Here is a 20087-nt window from a genome sequence, read left to right on the forward strand (position 1 = left end):
TTACTCCAGATTGACAGTAATGTAACCAAAACCAGATTTTAGCATTAAGAAAGCAAGTTTAGATATTGTTGTGACTGTATAAAGACTTGCCAATATATTTATGAGTAAAGCCCTCTTTTAGACTTCCAATTTATACTGGCAAAAGTACTTCACATCAACACGAGATACTTCGGTTGGATAGATTACATTTCTGTGGAGAAAACGAGAGAGCTTGCTAGCACAGCTATGTTATTTGATAGTGTGATGTGTTTAACACTCCCAATTCCCATACCTGTGAACACAGAACAGGGCAGCATAGAGCTGAGTACACCCATTTACAAACTCCAGCGCAGTAATCTCACTAGAAAGCTCCCATTAATATCCAGAATTCCTAGTTCACAAACCAGAACTCAAAAAAATGGAGTCAAAATTATGAGAGTTTAAAAACAAGAATTTGGGGGATTTTTTTTTTCTTGTGTGTCTGCATTTTAGGTTCATGTTTTCAAAGCTTTTTCCTGGATTCAGGAATGCTTATGTCCTTTTAAACTAAAAAGAACCTGAGGTTCATATTCAGTAACATTATGTACAAGAAGTGGTCTTCAAGAGAAAAATACCAAAAAAAAATAAAAAATGCAAGGAAATCAGGAGTAACAAAGTATAAATGGACAAAGGATCCTTCTTTCTGAGATCTGAAATTTTTCCAAAGATTAGGATAATGTGCTCCCAGGACAGCCATACTTCCACAGTCAATCCTCCAATGGAGTCAAACCCTCCCAGAGCACTTCAGCCTTCTCCAAAACATCCTGAACTCACATCTCCCTTGGCTGAGGTGAATATGGTGATACTTACCCACGGTAAGGGGATGCTTACCCACAGTAAGCATTTCTGAAATACTGTTTGCAATTTAAAGCAGCTCGGCCAGCAGCTGTCAAGTCAATGTAAAACCAGCCATACCAGCTAGCAGCCATAACTCTAATTAGTAACGTATTAAAGAAAAGGCAGACAGCACCGGTCCCTGCATTAATAGAAAGCAGCTTCGCTATTTGCTGAGAACACTGTTAACGTGGTTTTGGTAAGCCCTGAGCATGTCTGTGGGATTCCTTAGGGAATTCTGCATGAGGAACATCCCTCCAGGCTCCAGCAGGCTCTAAGCTGAACAAGATGGGCCAAGGAGCTTGCCTGGGAGATGACTGCAGATGCAGCAGCTGAGTGGACGTCCAAATGACTCAGAAGCAGCAAACCCGCTGCAAAGAACAAGCAGAAGAAACACACAGGCCCTGGTAACGTAGCCAAGACTGGATTTGTTTTGGCAGGGTGTTGGCTAGCTGCAGACTCAGATTTCTAAAGAAGGGAACTGCCTCCTGTTGTCCCTGGGACTGTGCCCTCATTTGTTTTTAAACTAATTGGATGGCATGCAGTAAATATCTGGCTTCTGCTAGCAAAATTATCTCACAAGACCCTAAATACTAATTATACGTTGGGCCAAAAAGAACACGATTTGTTTATTTATTACTTGTTTACCTTGCTGTGGTAACTAGAAACATTGGGTCAAGATCCCGTTGTGCCAGACTGTATTAAGATGCAGAACATAACTTGATTTTCTCTTTACGGACTAATTTTGCCCACCAAACTACATGGTAAATAATATCTGTAATGCACAATATGTGGGATGTAGCCTAAGAGCAACAGAGGAGCTTTTTTTCCTAGTAAGGAACAGACGAACCAGGGACCAAAATACATTTCTCACAGAAAAACAACTTTTCAAAATCCACATATTTTGAATGTTGATCATTTGCTAAAAACTAAAACTTTTTTATTAAAAATATCAATGTAAATACATTTTTTGTTTGGCTTGGTGAGAGCATGAATGGTTTAGCATGATAAATGGGGCACTAAATCCTGCATTTGAATAGCAACCACTACAGCACTTCCTACCTCCACTGTGGCAGTTTAGCAGAGAACTATTTGGAAGACTTTTTTTTTTTAGAATTAGCTATGCCAAGGTAGACACTCAAAGAGGAGGTCTAAAAATAAAATATGCCAGATAAATTTTGTCAAATTGCTGTAATTCATCTCCTGTGAGCGAAACTACCTGCAACCTGTTCTAAGGAACTAAGTTATTTTTACCATATCACAGTAACTGGCATGATGGTCTTAACAGACAGAGTGGACAGATCTTTCAGCATGCAAAAAAATGGGAGAAAGATATAAGAGGAAGTATAAGATGGATGGAATGTACAAAAAAAGTCAAAGAAATTCAGCATATAAATTTAATGCCTTAATAATGAAGAAAGGAAGTGTATGATGGCTGTCACTCAAGTAATAAAGACTAAATATAAATGCAATCTTCTGACACAGTGATAATGCCATGTTATTAAGAAAGAAATATAGAGTATGTGTGGAAAGATCCAAATACTTGATATTATTATTTTCTGTTTCTGTCAAAATCACCTAAATTCAAGTAGGATTCAGATATACTTCTTTGTAATCTTCTATGATGATTCAACTCATCACAACTTTAAGAAACAAAAAACAAGGGGAAAAAAAAAAAAAAGACCACCACAGTAACAATACAATACCTACAAACCATTTTTCAGTGTGGGATTCAAAGGTATTAATTCTGCATATACAATTATAACAGTATTTCTTGATGTTGCCTATGTAGACATGCATAAACATTACTCTGCAACATACTGTTCTCAGCTAAAATTAATTTTTAAGTTTAAAGCCATTTTAAATTAGAAAAAATATCAAAAGAGTTGCAAGTAAATTGAACTCTTCTGGTTTCTTCTGAATTTAGTCAGTATGAGAGGACACAGTCCAGAGAGCCCTGTGAACAACAGCCTATCATACGGAACAAAACACAGTTCACACTTCACATTTAAATTTGTTAGAAAATTTAAATGTGTGGACACATATTTCAATTTTTTATGCAGTGTTTAAGTCAAAATTGAATCAATTTATTTAAGGCCAGGAAAATTTTAAAAAGAGAAGCAATTGCAACACAATAGGCTTTTAAGGGTGTGAGAAGACATTTTATTGAGGTTGTGAAATATAATAAATTCCTTTTAGAGATGTTACATGTCAGCAGTGAAAGACTAGTAAAAAACAAGCATGGTAAAAAAAAAAAAAAACTTAAGTAAAAAACTGAAGCATATGCTGGTTTAACAAAAATAAATTAAAAAAAAATGCAAGCTATATTCATACTGTCTATAATTTTCTAGAGCTATTAATGTACTGTTAATTCATTCAGGATAGTCCTTCCAGTTTTAGCAGCAGCCACGGTTTTCACGGGTTTTCTGTCTGCTTCATAGCCCAGTGAAATAACTATAATCCTTTTCTACTTCTTATACCAAGCATATTCCCTCATTCCCCTCCTTCTTAGGATAGAAGGCAAAACTGGCAATGCAGGTGACATTATCTAGCAACAGAAAACTCCCAGAATTGAAAAAAAATATATATCTCCTGACCATTTCTGAGCACTTGTTTTGGCTCTTGCATTTTGCTAGTTCATATTTTGCAATTCTTACTGTATCACAGTTAGAAAGTGTTGTTTGTTTTTGTTTTTGTTTTTAAAGCATTTAAAGTATTTTCAAATATCATTAAAATTTAATATAATTAATGCAATTTAAAAATCCTAAACAATGGATTTTCCTCTGGTCTGTAATAACAAGTTATTACAGTAAGTTTGTTGTCATCAGAACTGTAATTCAGCTCTTTTCCTTTTTTTTTTTTTTTTTTTTTTTTCACAGCTCTTATCCTCTCCCAAGTTTCTACACTGTTGGCTAACTTGTGTTTAATTTTTGAAAATTAGTGGTCTTTTCCCTGAAGCCCTCTTCATTCAGTGAAAGACAAAGATAGCTCTTTGCTTGTTTTTCAAGGGAAAAGAAACTAAATTTTAGAACTTGACTGTTTCTCTTTAAAAACAACAACACACAAAATCCTCTAATCCTAGCATACTATTTTTGCATGGTCTGATATTTTATCCTTTGTTTTGTTCCTGGCATCAAGCTTTATTTACTGGCACAAAGAAATGTTGTACCTCCAAGCTTCTAACTCATCAAGGCAGAGAATGAAAAACCATAGTTTTAAAAAGGCTTGATGATGGTTTGTTGCCATAACTGCATAGAAGAGTTTGTCCAAAGCCACCCATCACTGCCGTACTTTGTTCAGTCATCCTTGACATACAAGAGCCCTCACAAAACTACAATGCCCATGAAAGACAACATGATGTATTAAATTACTGTAAATAAGTATGAAGTGAATAGCTACGTCCTATAATCATGATTTTAAAACTTTCCTGCTAAACTGTTTTTTTCTTGTTGTTGTTGTTGTTTTGTTTTTTGTTTTTTTAATAGAACCTTGATGTCTCAAATATAATTATTTTTGTATTTTGAAAGTCAAACAAAAAGTAAAGCATGTCTCAGCTATCAAGCACTAACAATACTGACTGACTGCCTGGGTGATACCACTTTGTTGAGATTTCGTTCTTGAATTGAGACTGTAAAATGAGACTGTAGAAAATCTTGGATATATCAAGAGGGATATTTCATCCTTCCCCAACATGCAATTTTCTCATTTTCCACAACTATCAGATTTTTTCCTTCTTCTATTTACTTCATGGACCAGCTGCAGAATGCTCCTAGCTATACTAAAAAGACAGCTGCTCACATTCTTATAGGGACATCATAACATGTTGGTGTGCCACTTCAGTTTTAACTGGTGCCCTAAGATTTCACGGCCTAAATATTTAGGAAAATAGTAGGCAGGACAGTAATACCAAAATACAAGTACAGCATGCTCTTCATATTACACACACCAATGTTTCATCTACTTAACCCACAAGCCATTCTTAAGGTAATAACATGCTACCTCAAGAGGCTAGGGTTTCATTACATTTTTAAGGACTAACAGGTGTGCCCCTGTGGCTTGCCAAAATACTTCATGATGAACTGCAAAACTAATCTGTAAACTTGCTGCTCACCCCCTGGATCACACTGCACCTGGCTAGTGAAATGGCAATAACGGAGTTTATGCTTGGTCATCTTTATTCCAGTGCTGCAAGCCTCAAAGCATCAAGGCAGGTGGTTAATCTACACATTACTAGAGAGAAATCTTATGACCCCGATGAAAGTGTATATCAACATATTTAAATAAATAAATAATAATTAAAAAAAAAAAAAAGAAGTAAACGTGCAAAAACATACTCCTACTTTTTATTCCCATATAGCAGCACAGTACAACCTACCAAGAACATTGGGGCCACTATGCTCAGAAATGAATTAAGGTCAGATAAGCTTGCAAACGGCCATTGGACCTTTTTTAATCTGGCCCTTGCAGACCTTTCACTTTCTGAAATGGGGTCTGAAAGAGCCATCAAAGAGCCCTTTGCCACCTGCCTCTCAGTTCATTTGCCAATAGGGCCTTTATTCTCGCACATGTGCACCTGGTGCGACTGAAGCCTAATCGCATTTCCAAACATCTAAGCTACATAAAAGGGACACCCTCCACCCCCCTCCCTTTGCTGTTTGATCCCTGGTTTGCTCACCATATGGCACTTCTAAATATAGGGTCTGTACAGATATAGTGTTTTCTATAAATAGATGGCAGTAACAGAGTATGGAATTAAAAGCGAGAACTTCAGAGCCAGGCCTAACTCAGAGAGCATGGCAAGATTTTTACTTGGCCCAGTAAAAAATAAATAAATAAAAATGATTTATAGGTACCTATGGAAGCCTTATTTTAAGTCTAAGGCAACGCCGTTTGAAAGGTTGAAGAAGCGCAAGTGAAGATGAAAAAATCAGTGAGCTCAACCCAGTACCGCTGGACAAGAACCAGTAACAACGCCACATCCCCTGGAGCCACGGTGCCTGGAGCTGGGGGCTCTGGGCACAGCTGCGGTGAGGCAAACCCCTCGTATGTATGTATGTATGTATTTATTTATGTATTTATTTATTTATTCTCAATGTAAAGCCTCCAGCCTTTCAGACCCGGCTGCAGCGACTGAGAAGCGTGAGCGCTGTCGCTCCGCAGCCCGGCTGTGCCAGAAGGCCGAGGGATGCTCCCTTGCCGGCCGGGCGCTACGAGGAGCCGGCAGGGGCAGGCAGCAGCTGCTGGGCAGGGCCAGGGCCAGCCCGGGGCCGCCTCTGGGCCGGGCCGAGCCGGGCTGAGGGAGGGAGAAGGAGGCGGAGAGCTGCGGGCATGGCGGCGCCCGGCGCGCTGCAGCGGAGCGTGGTGCTCCCCGCGGGCCGGCACAGCGCCTCCCTCATCTTCCTGCATGGCTCAGGTGGCTGCCTCCTTCCCTCTCCCCTCCCTCCTTCCCTCTGCGGCCGGGCAGGGGCTCGGCGGGCCCCGCTGCCTGCTCCGCGGGCTCCTGGGCACGGCGGGGCCGAAGGGCGAGGAGGAACCGCTCCGGCCGCTCGTGTCCCCGCGGAGCTGGCGTGCCCCCTGCGCCTGGTCCTGCGGCCTGGTGCGGAGGATGGGGGCTCAGGTTGCTGGCAGGGTATCGCTGCTTTCTTTTAATGTGTGCTTGTCCGTGCACACTGCCTTAACAGCAGGGTGCTGGCCGGTGCCCACTGGCAACCCCCTGCCTCAGCCGTATGGGTGAGCAGCCTGTGGGCAGGACCGTGAGATAGAGAAAAAAGTCTACATAACAACAACAAAAAAGTGGTCATAGGTTACAGATTGATAGATTCAAGGCCATGGAAATTTGTTCTGTTGGCCTTTGTGCACACGTCGAAGTGCTTAATTCCTTCAGCCTATCTCTAACCTTTGCTTTTCGCTAGTAATTACATTTAGCTTAACCACAATGTAGGTGCTTATTAAATTAACTTCATTTCTGTAATATCGTTTAATTACGCTCTTCTCAAATCTTGCACGTTACAAAGTGAAAGTGAAAGGCTTGGTAAGATGTGTTCAGCACTCTTGTTAACGCTAATGCTTTCATGCTTGAGGAAATAATTTCCTCTCGTGTTGGAGGAGTAAGGAAAGATTATGGTTAGAGGTCAATGCCACATGTGGTTAAAGCACTCTACAATTTCTCATTTTTGATACGATTTCAGTCATAGTGTTTGCAAGGGAGAAGTAGAAGGGTGCTTTTATTTGGTTTAGTTTAGCAATGCCGCAGAATAGAATTTAAAGCAGAGGTGGCCACAGTGCTGTTGCTGTGGGCTGGCGCGTGAAGCAGAATTGGTGCTTTCTGTACAGCACTTGTGATGGAAAGTGGCAGTCAGATGGCATGAATCCATAATGCTTGCTGCAGACAAACTGTAAAAAGTGGAGAACAGAGATGCCAAATGGTAGAGAAAGACACCAGAAAATTACCAGTAATCACCAAGGAATGTAAATGGACACAAATCAAACTTCAGATGTACAGTAACTTCATAGACTTCAGTGTATAGCTTTGCATGTTGTAACATGCACTTACATGTAAGTTTACAACTTTACTTGACAAATGCAGGGACAAAATTTGAAAATGCAAGCTTTATTTTGAAGGGAAATAATTCATGTTTTACTTCAGAGGGGAGAAAAAGACAGTGTTACCATCGGTTTATTTCAGGTCTGTAACAGAGCTGACTGTGTTAATTGCCTCTTACCAGTAACAGTCAGAAGAACATAATGTTGAAATCTACGAACAGCTTGAAAGACAAACACTTTGGAAGTCTGTTGCTGTCTCCTCTCCCTCTCCTCGAAATCCTGTTCTTACCAAATAGAAATATTTTATCTCTGCATACAAGTGCTTGCAGATTGCAGAGCCCTTGGGCTATGGGGACTCCTGCCACACACATTGCCATCGTCAATTTTTCTATCACTTACTGAGTTTTCTGTTAATTTTTCATTGACAAACTGGCTCAAGAACTGTAGATCCTTGTGCTGAAGTTGGTAAAGCTTAAGAAATGTGAGTAAATAAAATATGTGTTCTGCATCATTAAGGAGTTTACAAAGACCTAAGTACTAATCCTGCAACCGTTTATATAGTTGCTTAGGTTTACTTTGACGAGGGTTGGTCCTGTGCAAGTACTTGAAATGTGTAGATTTGCTTTGTAGTTGGAGAGGGGAAAAAGTGGAGGAAAAAAAAAAAGCTTATTGATGAAAGCATTTCTCTTTCTTAAGAGAAACATTTGGGTTTCAACTGTGTCTTCTGAGAGGTTGCATTTGGACTTCAGACTTTAAGATTTGTGTAAAGAAAGTGCTTGTGTTCAGGAGCATCCAGTTAAAGATTTAAATTCAATTTTTACCATTTCAAATAGCATAGAATAAGATCTGTATTGGTTTGGGGACCCTATTGTTTAATTGCCACTTTGAATATTTAGGTCAAACAGAATTTCATAGGCCATTTGTGCTAAACAAAAAAAAAAAAAATAAATGCTTGGATCCTTCTTGCTTTCCTTTTTTTGTTTCTGAGAACATATTAAATAAGTCTCTGAATTTTCTGTGAATGGTAAAGCAAGAGAAAACCTTCACTGGGAAATTATAATCACTTTAGGAATAAATTGGTATATTCACGTGTCATTGTTGGGAATAAACCGTCAGTAAGCCTAGATTAGGACAATACTTTTTCTTGTGCCTTGGGTGTTTTTATGGAATAGAGTGAGCTGTAAAGTCAACCTGACCAATCTGAGATAAAGTAATGGAGCAGACTAACTCAGATTGATATATATTTGTTTGCAAGGAACACGTGCTGCATTTGAGTTCTTGTATATCTGTTCATTGCCCTTCAGTCAGTAGAGGTTTTTTTCTACAGTCTTGATAAGACTAGGAAAAAAGCACGCTGAGAATCAGATCTCAACTAGTCTTCAGATGGAACTGTTGGATTAATATTTTTAAGCGGCCTGCAAGATACTTGAATTCAAACTCATATCTTGAATATTTTTATGAAAAGTTGGAGATGTTTGCCTGATACTTTGCTTAAAGCTTATGTATAATACTAGCATAATTAAACGTGAAGGTCTTCTTTATTGCTTTGATCCATTTTTTTCTAATGGAAGCAGCAGGTTTTCTAACTCACTTTTTAAAATGCTCACTGGTATGTGTTTTGTTTGTTTGTTACCAGCAACTAAGGTAAGTTGCAAGTAAGACATAAAGCCTTGTGGCCTGACTGGGAGATACTTTAGCCACTGAATGTAGTAAAGTATTTATTAAGCTTAAGCTGTTGAGACTCCTAAAGGGTCTGTTTCTGGGAATCTGAGTCCATATTAATTGTGAAAGCAATTTAGGTTATTAAAGAATATATATATATAAAATATATATATAAATATAACAATTTAAAGAATTAACCTTGTAATTTCTAACTCAGATCTAATTTAGAAATCTAGTTTAAATGTATTTGACATTGTATAATTTTTCTTCTAAATGCAAAGGATAATTCTTGTATGCTTCATTGTGGTACAGGTGATACTGGCCAAGGAGCAAGAACATGGATAAAACAAATTTTGAATCAAGACATGGCTTTCCAGCATATAAAAGTAATTTATCCAACAGCTCCTGCCAGGTATTGCACGGTATATTTTAACAGTATGATTAAATTACTGTAGTCCAGTACTGTAAAGTATGCTTGTGAATATTGGTACAGACTGTGATAACGTTTCCTTCTTCTTTCTTAGTGTATATGCTTTTTGACAAAAATCAGAGCTCAACAGCGCATTGCTGTCCTGCTGTATGGCTATATCTGAATGACTATGACTTCACATAAGTCAGTTTCTAATTCACTTTCAAGTATTGTCCTTGTGGCCTCTTTCTACATCCTTGGTGCAAGTAGAAGATACTCCAGTGTGTGTTGTAATGGTGTTGTAAATAGCTTTATTCTGGGTCACTGTTATACCTATTTTAACTTCCATAAGTTAACCACTAAAATACTTTGTTGAATTCGATGCTAAGCTTCAGTGCTTATTGGTGGTTGATCTTTGTGACAAGTAGGATGTGAAAGATCTTCAGCTACTGGAGGAAGGACTGGGAATTTAAAATTACAGGTTTCCTTTACTTTATGTCAGGTGCAACTTTTTAAAAGAGAATTGTGTTCAGTGGTTGCTGTAGGTAAAATCTTGTTATTAAATGACATTTGTCATAGTGGTATACTAGAAATAGAGATGAAATATATACTCCTGTCAATTTGGAAGTTGAGGTTAACCAGAAAAGGCCAGAATTTGGGTACCTACCTTCATATTTAGCAACCTAAAGACTCACCTTTATATTTCAAAGATGTTTAATTTTTCTCAGTCCATTTTTTAAGGTGTCTTTGGGCCAAGGTTAGTAAAATGTCTCCTTTAAAGATAACAGGACTTAAATTTCAATCTGAATTTGTTCTGAAGTGTGGTTGAATGCTGAAAGGGAAAGGAAATTGTGACATTCTACATGAACTTGCAAGGTACAGAGGTTTGAAAGAAAAAAATTCTTGGAGGGTATAAACAAGTATAATAGTAGATTTTGTCTGGTGCTCACTAATATGTGAAAAGACTTTCCTTGACCATGTATTTTTATGATCTACTTAAACAGGAAAAGCCATTGAGAGATTGTGTGCATATACTCACTGTTACAGAAAAATCAAGCCCATGAGAAGTCTTTGAAGCAGTGTATTTGGAGTTAGTAGGTAGTGGGTATGACTGTCTGTAAATAATGTGATCATTACCTCATCAATGACAGGCTAAAGTGATGGCTAGAGTTTTCAGTATTGTTTCAAATGTGTTGATGGGCTCCACTTCTTCCCAATCAACAGCAAGTACTGGAGAAATTCTGAGGCTTTGCTTACCTATGAAATTCTTTTTTCACATGACATGCAGCCAAAGCACTTCAGACCGTGTCTGTTAGGCCAGTGCTTCACTTTTCCATCCCACTGCAATTTTGAGGTCCAGTATTTTTCTTTTTTTGGATAACTACATATATAAAGTATGTATGTATTAATAACTGGTAAGATCAGAGTCTCAAATGAATGGCATTTTGGGAAATCTGTTTTTATCAGAAGGCTTTGGTTTTATTTAATTTGGTAAAGGGATGAGAAGAAATATATGGTTGTAATTGCAAGATCTGAATAATAGTTAACTTCTTTCTTTTTTTAAGCTGAGGTCATTCTTACTCTTTTCTAGAGTGGATTGAAGTTTAGGATTTGATTCAGAAGTGTTTCTTAGCAAAACTGTGAGTAGTTTTGTATTCAAAGGAAAAAAAGTACCCATACTGTTTGTGTTTGGCAATATGAGGTATGCTTAGGAATATTGATGTAGAACTCTGTTGCTGATAAGCACCATTAGCTGACATAGTGAAATAAAACAGAAACCCTTAATACAGTAATGTTTGCCACTGTTTGCAGAAATGAGAAGTGAAGTTTGTGAAGACATGGATTACTGGTGGAAACAGAAGTAGCAGAAGCTTTTGCAGACCTTTTCAATATTGTTTTAGTATTCAAGTTCAAAACAGACTATGCATTTTAGAATGTTTGCAATGTTTGCTCTCTTTCTGTCCACAGAAAAGAAAAAAAGTGCTACAACATCCAGAATTAAATAACAAACATTAAAATAATTTTATCTGCATTAGCCACTTGAATATATGCTCTGATTTTGTGTGTATGTGTAAGTATATATACGCACATGCACATATATAAAACATATATATGTTTTGACAAGAATGCTAAATGCTTCTGGTACCACAGGAGAATTAAGTGTCCTTGATAATGATACCCACAGGTGTACAGATAATGCTGAAGAAAGTCTAATCCAGCCTTTGAATATGCGGAAATAAAGAGGGGTGCTGGTTTAAAAAAAAAAAAAAAAGGTTACAGGGATGAGAGGGATGGCATAACCTGCCAGCATTGTCAGTTTTAGGAGCAGAGAGTGAAGCTTGCCAGTAGGTTTTTACATTGATGATGAAATCAAAGAGAAGCTTGAAGGCGTAGGCTTGCTTGGCTAGTAGGTTCTTCTGGCAAAATACTGCTTATGTGGATATACATGTAGTTCATAGTCTGTAAGCTCCTGTCTTTTCCAGCATAGCTTACCACATACACGTTGAACACCCTCAAAGTAGCTATGCCAGTAAAAGCAGGCTTGATGATACAACTACAGTGTTAGAGGCTTTTGTAGGATAAAGTGCAGGTCAGAAATACCTCTTCACAATTCTGACTGATACAATTCTGCTGATAGGTACATCTATAGATTTGGCCGTATATGCTCTTCAGCACATAAAGAGTTCTGAAAAGCAGTGGAATTCAAATTTTTCAATGAAACATTATGGTTTTTTGTTCTTTGTGGAGGGTGGATTGATTTTGTGTTTCAGTTTATATAGATCTTATCCCCAGCACTGATAAATGTGTTTTTCATTTATTACTACAGCATCAGATGTTCAGACATGTTTTGATTCAAGAGTCAATACATTTGAAATTTATTTTGGAAAAGCCTCCCAGCATGTAATCTAGAAGAATTCTAAAACATGTTTTCTGCTTGATTAGCATTGATTTCAGCAAACACTATAGAGGGTACTTTCCTTATATGGGTACAAGCAATAGAACAGTTCTGAACTACGTTTTATAAGAAATATTTTGTACTGTTCTCTGTAGGTCTCTGTAAAATGCTCTAGACTTCTTTTACAAAGGCTTATTTTTATTTGATCACTCACTTATATTATATACAGGGTCTATGTAGAGAATAAACACTGGATGTCCCCCAAACAGGAAAATGTGTGCAGCATTTTCACACTTTCTCCATCACTGTGGGGTGTCTTAAGTGTCTCAAATTTGCCTTTTTTTCTGACCGAAAATAACAATGTAGATAGAAACTGTGCAGCTGTTTTAATAGGAAATCACAGTAAAGTTCTTGCATGCATAAATAATACATAGAATAATACACAGATCTGAAGACTCAATGTGATGCAGCAAGAGTCACTTGAAAGTGTGATATGTTTGGAAATTAAATACCTGAAGGTGGTACATACAGATTTTGTTCAAATGTCTTGCTTTACAAACTTGAATTTTAAGATTATTCTTAGAGAAGGTTTTTACTTTCTCTGTAACATAGGTAACTGGGATACTGAAAATGAGAAGTTTTTATTTTAGTAGATTGCTCTTTCAGCTTTAGCTTTCTTTCAAGACCAGTGCTAACTTGCTAAAGACAACAGAATTGGTATTTCCTCTCCCTTGTAATGCTAGTGCATATCTTCTAATTAAAAAGTAGAATCTCAACTTGTAGATCTAGTATCTGATGCAATCCCTAAAGCCACGTCTACAGTAATAGTTTTAAAGGAAAGGGTTTCCTTTTTCCTTTTTTTTTTTATTTGGGTCAGAATGGTTACAGCTTTAAATACTGTTTCAGCTGCTATGCCTGTGACTTAAACATTAGGTTTCTATTGAGTTTCTAAATCAGAACTGAATACCACCCAATTTAACCTTTTTTTTTTTTTTTTTTTAATAGAAAGTGATAGTTTAAATTGGCATTGCAGGAGCTAACGTGGTAAAGTTAAAACCATTTAGGCTCCACTTGTTTTAATAAGTATACCTTACCTTCTATAATTCCCTTTAAAAATCTAGGTCAAAGATTCTTTGCGTTGTCTAGCATTCCATTCTGACAGTCCTCCTCTTTTGCAAGTCAGAAAATAAACTATAAATACTGCTCAGGCTATTTTGTGGATCTTTTTGACATTCACTCAACATACCTTTCTATGGCCAATATGTCTCTGCAGAGTTTGTCTATTTCTTTCAATATATTCTAATTTCCGTTGTCTGTAACTATGTGGCTGCTCTGAGCTTCTCAGTATTGTATGCATTGGTCTCCATCCTTTTACCTAGGTTCGCATCTTTGCTCTGCTCACGGGTGGAAATGAGTTTCATCTCATCACAGTCCCCATTTGGCTATGTTGCAAAACCACCAGACAGTTTGGCACCATTCAGCTACATTGGCAGTCTCTCCTTGTGAGAGGCCTAGGATTGGAAAAGCAGCAGGGGTACTGCAGGTCAGACTTGAGATGGATTGGCGGAGCCGCGTTGGGGAGTGTGCACGGTGCCTATCATACTATGTTTGGCTCAAGCAAATGTTATTAATTCTTCACTTTTGTGAGCACTAACCTCATTCATAAATTTAACACAAAGACGTCTTTTTAGAAGTGGAATTTTGAGGGACAAGTGAAAAAGGGTTTTGGTTTGTATTACGGGGTAGTTTTTTCTCTTCCTCCTAAGCAGAAATTTATCATATTCTGAATAATGATGATGAAAGCACATATGGACAAACTTCATATTTTCCTTTTATTGCTTCTCTTCCATTAGGTGAGGAAAACATGGATATATACTAAACACTACATGGAATGCAATAAGCTCTTGTAAGAGATGCTTTAATAGTGCTTGAGGGAGACAAGGGAGAGCCAACTGGCAATAATCGAGGATTATTAATCCTTTTAACTACATCACACTCTTAAACATCCTTCCTTTGCTTTTCATCCTTCAACCACTTTCCAACGCTGAAGAATTGGAGATAGTCTCTTACATACAGGCCCTCCATCAAGCAGTTGTGAGATTCTAAGTTGTGTCATTCTGTACTGTTGCCTGACAGTCTTCGTCGAGTTTTAAGAATACTTTTGTGTTTAACTAATATAATTCATCCATCTTCAGTGTTCTTTGCCACCAGCTTGTGAAGGGATACCGTTCTGAAAACTGAAGTATCTTTCAAACCCCTTAATGGAAAACTGATTCAGATCAGAGCCTTGGTTTGCCTCTTGCAATTTTCTTTTAGTGAATTTATGAAGCAGCCACAGGTAATGTGGGAAAGGTAATCTGTAGCGTACTCAACCACAACATTACTGCTGTTTCTCTGATATGTACAAATCCACAAGTGACCACCCCTACACCTGGGGGAAAAAAAAAAACTGATATGTATGCTGTATTACCATACCACAAAGTTTCACTGGTAGGCTGTGCCGAGCCTCAGATTTAGCATAAAGTATAACTTGGATTAGATCTTTGCATAATGCTTCTGATTTGAGTAAGTGGATTCTCTGCCTTCCCCCTACCTTTATCTAATTCATTTTTTGCTTCAAGTAGACAGTGAGAATCAAAAGCAGAATTATGAACCAGGTTTTCTGTTGCAGACTGGGGAGTAAACTTGTTTTCATTGGAAAAACTGCCATCAGTTTTAACAGAGTCAAGACTTGCTTCTAGAACTTGAGTAACCTGGCAATGTGCTCTGTAGATTTTCTTGAAGGGATGTGTAGACTTCTAAAAGACAGCATTACAAAGTCTTATGTGACTCTGTGCTTCTTAACTGAAAGGAGATGGATTTGGGAAGGAAGCAAAATTAAAGATTTCAGAAATTCTAATATGTCTTCCTTTATGTGAATCTTGAAGCCTAACTTCACGATAAATTCCCAATTCTGTCTGACATCTCAGGAAGTTCTGTCTGGAACTTCAAGAAAGTTATAAGCCAGCACCAGTGGCTTGGGGTTTATGTCTGTATTAGCAGGGTAAGTAGTGCTGAATGTAAAGGCAGTGATACAATTTTTCATTAGGAGTATGAGTTGGAGGAAGAATGCTTACTGTTTATCAAGGTGCTGTCTGATGTTTCTTATTTAAAGCAGCTAGTTGTCTTGCTGTTGTATCTTTTTAGTTCTTAAATCACTGTCCCTGTCAAACATTTTATTGGTTAACAAACAAAACACATTTAGTTTTGTTTGAATTGTTATGTTAATAACATTTTAGAGATGGAGTTTTATATGTCTTTAGATCTGCATTTGAACCTTGTGTGGCCTTATTTGGTTCCTCTCCACTTTTGTTAAGATTACTTCAAATTATGTGACACAATTCAAACATGGATAGGCCTCCATGCTTCAGATAGGTGGAAGAAGATGGAGGTATTAATGCTTGCATTCATTACATTTTCATCATTGGTACATAACTTACATTAGCAGAAGCTTACCTATCTTTAATTTGTAAAAGCACGAATAATCTGTGTTACTTAAGAACTTAGCAGTGAAACCAACAGTGAAGAAAGATTACCTCTGTATTTGAATATATGTTTAAAAGATTAAAAGGTTGACAAATACAGAGTTTTAGAGCATATATTTTCCTTTTAAGACATTCAGATGTTTGGTATTTAGTATCTTCCTGAAACTGCAGTCTCATGTTCAGTCCTTCAAGAAGTGTACTCATGAGGCAAGCATTATAGATGCTTACCCACCCTTGAAAATGCTTACACACCCTTGAAAAAGATGACCTGTGAAGTAATAAAAAAATATGGCGTGGAGCAATGCGAGAATGTTAGGAAGCATTTTAAAGATCCTTTTCCTGAGGGAACCTGCCTGTAGTTTCTTAAACGCTGTTAGCCATGTCTCCCTTAGATCTTCTTATCTCTGTTAGAGTTGGTGCAACTTCTAGGAAGTTGTTTTAAACATCTCTTAAAACTGGGGACAAATTGGGAAGTTGGACATAAGTTGGACATATCTGGAAGAAGGACTTGTGATCTTTATTTTCTGATATGATCTTGAACCTTTTATGTGCTCCAGGGGCCTAATAAGCAAGGGAAAAACATCCTTCAAAAAAAAAAAAAAAAAAAAAAACAAAAAACAAACAAACAAAGTCTGGGGTGTGGGCAGGGCTATATGTTTGTATTCAGAGTTTCCAAAGCATGTGGTCTAGGGACAGAGACACACTGGAACAGGCTCCCCAGGGAAGTGGTCACTGCACCGAGCCTGACTGAATTTAAGAAGAGATTGGACTGTGCACTTAGTCACATGGTCTGAACTTGGGTAGACCTGTGCGGTGTCAAGAGTTGGACTTGATGATCCTTAAGGGTCCCTTCCAGCTCAGGATATTCTATGATTCTATGATTTTTCAATACCATTTAAGAAGCGAATAAGCGAGGCACACAGAAAAATGCATTTGGACTAACTTTTCAAGTTTTGATTGAATTTAGGAAACTTAAAAGAAAAATCCAAACTTGAAGTGACCATTTGGCCTGATACTGTCATACTGTCTATAACTGACATAGCTGACCATGCTGCGCTTAATTGGAGACTTCGTTCCAGGCTTATTTCTTTGCTTTAGTGTGTTTTAGTCCAGCCTCTTGTGTCAGTGTAACATAGGGAATTTTTTTCTTTTGTGGTTTAATTGTATGAAGAAATTTTGTGCTGTATTCTTGGAGCTGTACAGATGGTTCCATGCCAAACATATTTGTTTACCGTGGTAATGTCTGAGTTGTAGTGTGCCAACTAATAAAGGGATTTATTTAAGGAACAAGGTGAATGACTAAAACAGATGTGCCAGTTTGGTGAACCATTAAAAGAATCTTACTTTTCAGCTTTATGTAAAAGTTATTTTTAATGCATTTCTGAGAAATCAAGAGTGGTTGCAAGGATGTTTTTGAGACAGCTGAAAGAGTCTTGCCTGTTTGCTTGGGGGTCTTTTCCTGTGGGATTAAGACACATTAGTCTTTGAAGAATTTGCAAAGACAGAAAGGTAAAAGTCCTGAGTTTTGATCAAGTATTATAATCTCATCATGGACTTTGTACTGATTCTAAATTGTCTTTCAGTTACAGGGAAGTATTTTTGTAGTATGTTTTGTTTATTTATGGCAAAATATGTATATTCATTACATGAAAATCATGGGCTGTCATACTGTACTAATACTAAAACCTTACACATCTTTTCTAACATATATGTAAGTTACTCTGGTTTTACTAGAAAATAAAGCATTCTTGTTCTAGCTGCTAAGTGTTTTTACCAGGACTGATGTACAAGTGTTTGAGAAATCTAAACCATGAATTAAATGCTGTTTGCTGAAGTGCTTAGTCTGTTGTACATCAAATCATTCAAGTGACTTTCAGAAACTCCATTGAATCCACTGTTGTTTTTTTTTTTAACTGGAACGGCTCTTTTTAGAAACTGATAAACTTAGGTAAATTAGAAACTTGTAATCTTGTTTCTTAGGTGTTGATGAATTCATTTGGGAAGAGTCCTGGATGGTCTTAATGCTAGGAAAGTAAAACAATTTTTTTCAATTATTTTCAGTTGTTGGATGTATGAAATATTTCCACTGAATTTGCTTTACTTTAATAGTTACCTTTTTAATGGAGAAGTAAGGGCTAATTTAAAAAGTACATGTTAATTCTAGTGCTTAAGTAAATGTTTAGTTTTGTATTGAGTGAATGAGGGGCAACTTAAGGTGTGCTCAGTACTGAAGTTGACCACATACATGTGTGCCATTTTGAGTAACAGCAGATTGTTTCAGTTTTTACGTACTTTTCACTGAGGCTATGTTCAAACAGATAAAACGGTGTAGTGTGTGTGTACTTGTCTGTTGCTGTTCATTGTCTGTTTCTTTATGCTTGGTTCATCAGCTTTTGTCATGAGTCTTGCATATTTCATCTTTATAGCACCTGGCAGAAGAAAATCTGCATTCTCATTTTTGACCTGTGTGACTGAGTAATGCAAAAAAGTCATCAGCATCTTGTACGCTTCTGCTTGTGGAAGCATTCATGTGTTTGAAATAGACATTTACATACATGAAACCTCTGGTATTAATAAAAGCAGAATTTGTTCCTTCATTAAGAATAATTGAAATAGTGGCTTTCTCATTTTAGGCTAGTTGTGGTTTTGTTTAATCCTAGTACTGAAAAAAGTCAAGAGCACAGAAGTCAATGTGTTAGCTTTTCAGTGGGTTCTCATCCAGACAAATTTATCAAAGGCTGTCTGTTTTTAGGCAAATCTGATCTGTAATCTGATCTGAACTCATCTGAGCTTAAGTAAAAATGAAATATGTGCCAGCTGATTAAACATTGCAATTAAGGATTTTAGAGGATTTGGTTTTGAGCTGAAGCATCGATCTCAAAGCACTGTGTTTGGTATGTTATTTGTGAAACTGTTGCAAGGCAATTAGATCACCTTTCCTGGGATTTCAGAGCTCAGTTTATCTTCTTTATTTAAAAACAAAGATAAAGCTGCTTTAAATTGTACCTTTCATGGTTACCTGAGGTTTGGGCAGCAAGTTAAAGAATTTGAAATACCGATCTGACAACACAGTATTATGGAAGGAAAAAGTATTATGCCTTTAATTTGTCTACAAACTAAGCAGTACCTCCATGGCATTTATTTCAGTTACTTTTGAGATAGTTGCCTCATGAAGGTGAGGATGGCTGTATTTAATTAAGAAAAGAATTAACAGAAGAAAGAAATTTTCTGTAAATACATGGAGGTTTGTAATAGCCCTCTCCTGTTAATTTCAACAAAAATAAGACAACTGGATCACATAAAACTAGATCATTCAAAGTTGTCTTGTTGAGCAGTTACTTCAGTCTGTCCTGTTCCCAGGTAGACTTCAACCCCAGCTTTGTTTAGGATTGGGAACCTCTTGGCAGGATTATGATTGAAAGTGTTTAGCTCAGCTAATGAACCTTGACATTGAACTGACTGAAACTTGCATCTTACACAGTTGCCAAATGCCTTCTTCCATCTTGAAGGATGATGGTGTTTTGAGTGCAAGAAAATAAAGTGATTGAATTAGAGCTGAAAGAGGTTCCTTCTTGCCTTCGTTGGGCAGATAGTGAATTGTTTTTATTTTTCAGTTATGTGGACCACTTTGATCTTATGCTTCATTAATCATTTGTTTCTTTTCCTTCTCTAGGCCATATACACCCATGAAAGGAGCGTTTTCCACTGTGTGGTTTGACAGATACAAGATCTCTAATGAGTGTCCAGAACACATTGAAAGCATTGACTCTATGTGTCGGGGACTTACAGACTTGATCAATGATGAGGTTAAAAATGGTATCGCAAAGAATAGAATACTAATAGGTAAGACTCTTTAAGTGTTTATTTTAATCCTTCTAATTGAGATCTACTTTGAAATTACTCCACCCTGAACTCACATGAGCATGCCTTGCTTCTGTTAAACAACCCCTTCAGCAGCCAGTCCTTAAGGATATTAAATAGTTATTTAAACTTGTATCAGATGGTGAATGAGGCTAACTGCAAGCAGTGTCCTCAAAAGTGTAACTTAAAACTGTTTTTATTGTAAATTATAACTTGTAATCGTGATTTAAAACATAGAGCGAGCAGTGCTTTACTTGAAACAGTGAAAATATATATACCTCTTACTTTTTGCCCTTTTCAAGGATGGAAAAGCATACTTCCCCAAAGCAGCTTGTATTTT

General features: G+C 37.2%; 1 protein-coding gene across 4 annotated transcripts in view; it reads left to right on the forward strand.

Moving 5' to 3' along the window:
- The first annotated feature begins 1101 nt into the window (after positions 1 to 1101).
- The window catches only part of LYPLAL1 (lysophospholipase like 1), a 31534-nt gene continuing 12548 nt past the window's right edge, over positions 1102 to 20087 (forward strand). The window contains exons 1-4 of one of the 4 annotated variants that reach the window (XM_072035523.1): positions 1102 to 1259; positions 5702 to 5903; positions 9370 to 9469; positions 19560 to 19729. In XM_072035523.1, the coding sequence (XP_071891624.1) occupies positions 5771 to 5903; positions 9370 to 9469; positions 19560 to 19729 (403 nt within the window). In that variant the 5' untranslated portion in view covers positions 1102 to 1259; positions 5702 to 5770. Of the gene's footprint in view, positions 1260 to 5701; positions 5908 to 6106; positions 6266 to 9369; positions 9470 to 19559; positions 19730 to 20087 lie in introns of those variants that run through there. The other 3 variants (XM_072035524.1, XM_038177054.2, XM_038177052.2) reach the window with 3 other exon arrangements.

This window comes from Anas platyrhynchos, chromosome 3 (assembly GCF_047663525.1).
Source record: "Anas platyrhynchos isolate ZD024472 breed Pekin duck chromosome 3, IASCAAS_PekinDuck_T2T, whole genome shotgun sequence".
Classification (NCBI taxonomy): domain Eukaryota; kingdom Metazoa; phylum Chordata; class Aves; order Anseriformes; family Anatidae; genus Anas; species Anas platyrhynchos.